General features: G+C 29.8%; 1 protein-coding gene across 1 annotated transcript; it reads right to left on the bottom strand.

Moving 5' to 3' along the window:
• Window positions 1-276: 276 nt before the first annotated feature.
• LOC135265891 (uncharacterized) lies at window positions 277-1,653 on the bottom strand. The gene has a single exon (XM_064356238.1). It carries the CDS (start codon window positions 1,651-1,653, stop codon window positions 277-279), a length of 1,377 nt encoding a protein of 458 aa, XP_064212308.1.
• Between the last annotated feature and the right edge of the window lie 5,706 nt (window positions 1,654-7,359).

Below are 7,359 nucleotides of genomic sequence, written 5' to 3'. Positions count from 1 at the left end.
TTAGAAAAACTAAGCTTTAATTTAGAAAGAAATTCATTATTATAAGTATTATTATCATTATTATTATTATTAATATTTACTATTATTATTATTATTATTATTATTATTATTATTATTATTATTATTATTATTATTATTATTATTATGTTTGGGGCTTCTCACTGAGCGTAGTCGGGTTGCTCAAGTGGTTATCTTCATGTCGTGGGGTATAAAACCAATCACTCCAGAAGGGATTTGTTTCACGTGTAAAGTCATATTCAGGTATGCATGTATGATTTATTCTTGAATGTTCAGGAACTTCCGGACTATTCTACAGGTTTCAAGGATGACAGACTTCTGCATTAGCCGGATCATGGGTTTGTTGTCAAGGTGTATCTTACTGAGGTAGGTTTCCATGTTTTTGCTTATTATTCCTGTTGATGTTATGATGATGGGGAGGACTGTCACTTTGTTTAGTTTGTACATTGCTTTATATTCTTGACTGAGTTCAAAATACTTTGTTATTTTCTCTCTTTCCGTTTTTTCCAGGTTATTATCATTTGGGTGGGCAATGTCTATGAAGAAGGCTTCTTTCCTCTGTTTGTCATGGAGTACGATGTCAGGTCTGTTGGCCGCTACTGTCTTGTCCGTTCGAATCGTGATGTCCCAGTACACTTTCCAGCTGTCTGTTTCAATGACTGGTTGTGGTACATATGTGTAATATGAGTCTTCAGATTCTTGCAGTTTCAGTTTAGTTACGATTTTCTGATGAAGGATTCCAGCAGTGAGGTTATGGCGTTTCAGGTACTCTGTGTGTGCTATCGTGGGGCAGCCTGATGTTATGTGCTGAATAGTTTCTGGTGCAGTTTTGCACATTCTGCAATGGTCGTCAATGTCTTCTTTCAGGATACATTTTTTGTAGTTTTTTGTACTAATGACACCATCCTGGATAGCACACATAAAGCCTTCTGTTTCTCCATATAGACTTCCAGAGGTGAGCCAGCTTGTTGATTCTGTTTGATGGCCTGAGTCCAATGCCTTTGGGTATTTGCCATGTAGTGCTTTTCCTTGCCATTCTTCTCTCTTTTCTCTTATTGTTGGGGCTTGGGTTGGTTCATCATTGTTCTTCAGTTTCAGTGGTGAGTAGGAATCTATTTCGCAGATGACTTTGAGTAGTGGAGTTTGTTTTTCTTTGAAATATTTCCGCAGGTTGATGATTTGTTTCTTCCAGAGGTGTTCCAAGTTCAAGAGTCCTCTTCCTCCGGATCGTCGTGGTAGGTAGAGTCTGATGACTGACGCATTTGTGTGATGGATTCGGTTTGCTGTCATATCGGTTCTGATTTTTCTATCGATTCTCTCTAGATCTGTTTGCGACCACTGTATTACCCCAAATGTGTAGGTTATTGTTGGTATTGCCCAGGTGTTTACGGCTTTCACTTTGTTTTTTCCATTCAGACTTGTGTTTAGGATCTTGTTTATTCTTGTATGTAGTTTCTTCTCTGTTTTATCTTTCAGTTCTTTTGTGTCTCGTATTAGATGTTGGTCCAGTCCTAAGTATTTGTACTTTTCAATGTCGTCCAATTCCTTGATGTTGAGGTGTTCAATGTTCTGGCTGGTCGTTTTCTTCCCTTTCTTGTAGATGATCTTGGCACACTTGTCATATCCAAATTTCATACGGATGTTCTCACTGAATGTTTTTGTGATGGTGAGCAGTTTTCCTAGATCTTATTCATTTTCTGCATATAACTTGGCATCGTCGACGTACAAGAGGTGGCTGAGTCGTTGTGTTGATGAGCCTTTTAGTTTGTAGCCAAGGTTAGAGGACTGAAGCAGTCTTGAGAGTGGATTTAGGCAGATTATGAACCAGATAGGGTTATTATTATTATTACTATTATTATTATTATTATTATTGTTAATATTATTATTATTATTATTAATAAAAACCGATTATAACTTTTGTATAGTAAATGTTTTTATACCAGTTTTAAAATGAGTTATTAATTTTAGACGATTTCTTGCCTAAAAACACAGATCACAGATGATTTCTTGCCTAGAAATGAGAAAACGCTCATATAACACACAAAATAAGCTTCATTTTTGCTTAGAAAACTAAGCTTACTTTTATTACTATTATTATTTTCATTATTATTATTATTATTATTATTATTATTATTATTATTATTATTATTATTATTATTAATATTATTATTATTATTATTAAAAAATTATATTAAACAGACAGAAAACGTCGTATTCTGACACAAAAAAACGAATTACGTTATAGACTTGACGAGAACGGCGTATCTCGGACTCTTATAGGACTCTTTTAGGGTCAAAAAGTATCAGTTTGGATTAAAACAAATTATTTTTGTTGACTCTCAGTCTGAATTGTTCATCAGTTCAAACAAAAACGGCTTATTTTAGACGATCTTTTGCTTTGAACAAGAAAACTTACATCGAACAGACTAAAAACGTATTAATCTGGCATAAAAGAGCAATTTATGTATCACTTTGGATAAAGGCAGCTAATCCTATTTGTTTCATTGCTTAAAATAGACAAAATTGTTAATAAATCTAACAAAAACGCTGTATTCTAGCACCAAATACTAATTACATTATAGTTTCGACGAGAATAGCTTATTTGGAATGATTCTATGCTTCCAAACGAGTAAATTTTTATTAAACAGATGCCAAACATCATGTTTTGTCCTATAAAGACATTTTATATTGCAGTTTGTATTAAAACGAAATATTTTCGTTGATTCTTTATTAGAAGCAGCAAACCTAACATTAAAGAATCTAAAAGCTTTGTATTCGGACACAAACCACCGAATTTTGTATCAGTTTAAACAAAAACGGTTGATTTTCGACAATATTTTGCTTTGAACAAGAAAACTTATATCAAACAGACTAAAAACGTCTTATTTTAGCACAAAACAAAAGATTTGCGTTACAGTCTTAACGAGAGCTGTTAATTTCAAACGATTCAATGCTTTGAAACGAGTAAACTTTCACTGAACAGAGGAAAAACATCTTATTTCGCCTTTTAAAAACGATTTATGCCACAGTTTGGATAAAAACCAATTATTTTCGTTAATTCATTATTACAAACAAGAAACCTTACATCAAAGAAACTGAAAACCCTTTATTCAAGCACAGAAATTCGAATTACGTTTCAGTCTGGACAAAAACTGCTTATTTTAGACGATCCTTTGTTTTGGATACGAAAACTTACATTAAAAAGATTAAAAACGTCTTATTCTGACTGAAAACTGCAAATTATATATTACTCTAGATAAAAGCAATTTATCCTGATTACTCCTTTACTTAGAATAGTGTAAACTTGTATAAAACTTAATGAAAAATTTAAATTTCGTCTCAAAGAAATAATTTACGTTATAGTTTTGACCAGCACTGTTTATTTCAAACGATTTTATGATTCGAAACGAATGAACTTTTATGGGGCAGATGCAAAACCACATATTACCATATAAAGCGTTGTTTTAAAGCAAATTATTACCTTTTGCAACAAGAAATTTCACGTCAAAGAAACTGAAAACTTCGTATCCATGCACAAATATCGAATTACGTATCAGTTTAGGCAAATACAGCATATTTTAAACGATTCCTTGCTATAAACAAAAAAAATTTTATCAAACTTATTGAAAACGTCTTATTCTCGAAAATAAGAGCAAATTATGTATCAGTTTTAACAAAAGCGGATTACTCCGTTTCATTCTATGCTTAGAGTAGAGTAAACTACTATAAAACGTAATGAAAACTCTATATTCAAGCTCAAAAGAACAAATTACGTTATAGTTTTGACAAAAAAAAAATTATTTCGGACGATTACATACTTCGAAGTAAGCAAACTTTAATTGAACAAGTGCAAAAGCTAATACTTTGCTTTAAAATAACGATTTATGTGGTAATATGGTATTTTGCATCTGTCCTATAAAAGTTTACTCGTTTCGCTCCATTGAATCATTCGAAATAAATTATTTTGACACAACAACAACGAAAATAATTTGTTTTTGTTTAAACTGTAACATGTCGTTTTTATAAAACGAACTAAGACGTTTGGCATCTGTTTAGTGAAAGTTTTCTCGTTTGGGGGCATAAAATCGTTTGAAATTAACAGTGCTGGTCAAAACTATAACGTAAATTATTTTTTTGAGACGAAATTTAAAGTTTTCATTAAGTTTTATACAAGTTTGCTCTATTCTAAGCAAAGGAGTAATCAGGATAAACTGCTTTTATAGAAAGTAATACATAATTTGCAGTTTTGAGCCAGAATAAGACGTTTTTAATCGTTTTAATGTAAGTTTTTGTATTCAAAACAAAGGATCGTCTAAAATAAGCAATTTGTGTCCAGACTGAAACGTAATTTGATTTTCTGGGCCTGAATAAGAGGTTTTCAGTTTCTTTGATGTAAGGTTTCTTGTTTGTAACAATGAATAAACGAAAATCATTGGTTTTAATCCAAACTGTGACATAAATCGTTTTTTAAGGCGAAATCAGACGTTTTGCCTCTGTTCAGTGAAAGTATACTGGTTTCAAAGCATAGAATCGTTTGAAATTAACAGTTCTCGTCAAGACTATAACGCAAATCTTTAAAGTGATACAAAGAAATAATTTACGTTATAGTTTTGACCAGAACTGTTAATTTCAAACGATTTTATGCCCCCAAACGAGAAAACTTTCACTAAACAGATGCCAAACGTCTTAGTTCGTTTTATGAAAGCGACTTATGTTACAATTTAAACAAAAACAAATTATTTTCGTTGTTGTTGTGTCAAAATAATTTATTTCGAATGATTCAATGGAGCGAAACGAGTAAACTTTTATAGGACAGATGCAAAATACCATATTACCACATAAATCGTTATTTTAAAGCAAAGTATTAGCTTTTGCACTTGTTCAATTAAAGTTTGCTTACTTCGAAGTATGTAATCGTCCGAAATATTTTTTTTGTCAAAACTATAACGTAATTTGTTCTTTTGAGCTTGAATATAGAGTTTTCATTACGTTTTATAGTAGTTTATTCTACTCTAAGCATAGAATCAAACAGAGTAATCCGCTTTTGTTAAAACTGATACATAATTTGCTCTTATTTTCGAGAATAAGACGTTTTCAGTATGCTTGATAAAATTTTTCTTGTTTATAGCAAGGAATCGTTTAAAATAAGCTGCATTTGCCTAAACTGATACGTAATTCGATATTTATGCATGGATACGAAGTTTTCAGTTTCTTTGACGTGAAATTTCTTGTTGCAAAAGGTATACTTTGCTTTAAAACAACGCTTTATATGGTAATATGTGGTTTTGCATCTGCCCCATAAAAGTTCATTAGTTTCGAATCATAAAATCGTTTGAAATAAACAGTGCTGGTCAAAACTATAACGTAATTTATTTCATTGAGACGAAATTTAAAGTTTTCATTATGTTTTATACAAGTTTACTCTATTCTAAGTAAAGGAGTAATCAGGATAAATTGCTTTTATCTAGAGTAATATATAATTTGCAGTTTTCAGCCAGAATAAGACGTTTTTAATCTTTTTAATGTAAGTTTTTGTAATCAAAACATAGGATCGTCTAAAGTAAGCAGTTTATGTCCAGACTGAAACGTAATTCGAATTTCTGTGCCTGAATAAAGGGTTTTCAGTTACTTTGATGTAAGGTTTCTTGTTTGTAACAATGAATTAACGAAAATAATTGGTTTTTATCCTAACTGTGGCATGAATCGTTTTTAAAAGGCGAATTAAGATGTTGTTCCTCTGTTCAGTGAAAGTTTACTCGTTTCAAACCATAGAACCGTTTGAAATTAACAGCTCTCGTTAAGACTATAACGCAAATCTTTTGTTTTGTGCTAAAATAAGACGTTTTTAGTCAGTTTGATATAAGTTTTCTTGTTCAAAGCAAAATATTGTCGAAAATCAACCGTTTTTGTCTAAACTGATACAAAATTCGGTGGTTTGTGTCCGAATACAAAGTTTTCAGATTCTTTAATGTTAGGTTTGCTGCTTCTAACAAAGAATCAACGAAAATATTTTGTTTTAATACAAACTGCAATATAAAATGTCTTTATAGGACAAAACATGATGTTTGGCATCTGTTTAATAAAAATTTACTCGTTTGGAAGCATAGAATCATTCCAAATAAGCTATTCTCGTCGAAACTATAATGTAATTAGTATTTGGTGCTAGAATACAGCGTTTTTGTTAGATTTATTAACAATTTTGTCTATTTAAAGCAATGAAACGAATAGGATTAGCTGCCTTTATCCAAAGTGATACATAAATTGCTCTTTTATGCCAGATTAATACGTTTTTAGTCTGTTCGATGTAAGTTTTCTTGTTCAAAGCAAAAGATCGTCTAAAATAAGCCGTTTTTGTTTGAACTGATGAACAATTCAGACTGAGAGTCAACAAAAATAATTTGTTTTAATCCAAACTGATACTTTTTGACCCTATAAGAGTCCTATAAGAGTCCCAGATACGCCGTTCTCGTCAAGTCTATAACGTAATTCGTTTTTTTGTGACAGAATACGACGTTTTCTGTCTGTTTAATATAATTTTTTAATAATAATAATAATAATAATAATAATAATAATAATAATAACAATAATAATAATAATAATAATAATAATAATAATAATAATAATAATAATAATAATAATAATAATAATAGTAATAAAAATAATAATAATAATAGTAATAGTAACAAAAGTAATAATAATATTAATACTTTTAATAAGGAAAAATGAATCTTATTTTGTGTGTTACATGAGCGTTTTCTCATTTCTATGCAAAAGATCATGTGTGATCTGTGTTTTTAGGCAATGTAAGCCATTTTATAGTTTTTAGGCAAGAAATTGTCTAAAATAAATCACTCATTTTAAAACTGGTATAAAAATATTTACTATACAAAAGTTATAATCGGTTTTTAATAATAATAATATTAATAATAATAATAATAATAATAATAATAATAATAATAATAATAATAATAATAATAATAATAATAATAATAATAATAATAAAAATAATAGTAATAATAATAATAATAATAATAAGAATAACAATAATAGTAGTAATAAAAGTAAGCTTAGCTTTCTAAGCAAAAATGAAGCTTATTTTGTGTTATATGAGCGTTTTCTCATTTCTATGCAAAAGATCATGTGTGATCTGTGTTTTTAGGCAATCTAAGCCATTTTATAGTTTTTAATATTTAACAAAAATTTGCTTTAAAATAAAATGTTTGAAAAACTGAAATTAAACTAAATTAATTGTGTCTAACACTTTAGTAGAGGAAAAAGGAGGAGACATAAAAGTCACTAAAGTCTTAGAGGTGTCTTTAGTCGTCATATTAATAACAATAA

The sequence above is a fragment of the Tribolium castaneum genome, chromosome 4 (genome assembly GCF_031307605.1).
Source record: "Tribolium castaneum strain GA2 chromosome 4, icTriCast1.1, whole genome shotgun sequence".
Classification (NCBI taxonomy): domain Eukaryota; kingdom Metazoa; phylum Arthropoda; class Insecta; order Coleoptera; family Tenebrionidae; genus Tribolium; species Tribolium castaneum.
Note: the sequence above shows the minus strand (reverse complement) of the source record. Positions and strands in the feature narration are given on the sequence as shown.

Coding starts and splice junctions, on each gene's coding strand:
- LOC135265891 (XM_064356238.1), bottom strand. CDS start 1,653: ATGAAATTTGGATATGACAAGTGTGCCAAGATCATCTACAAGAAAGGG.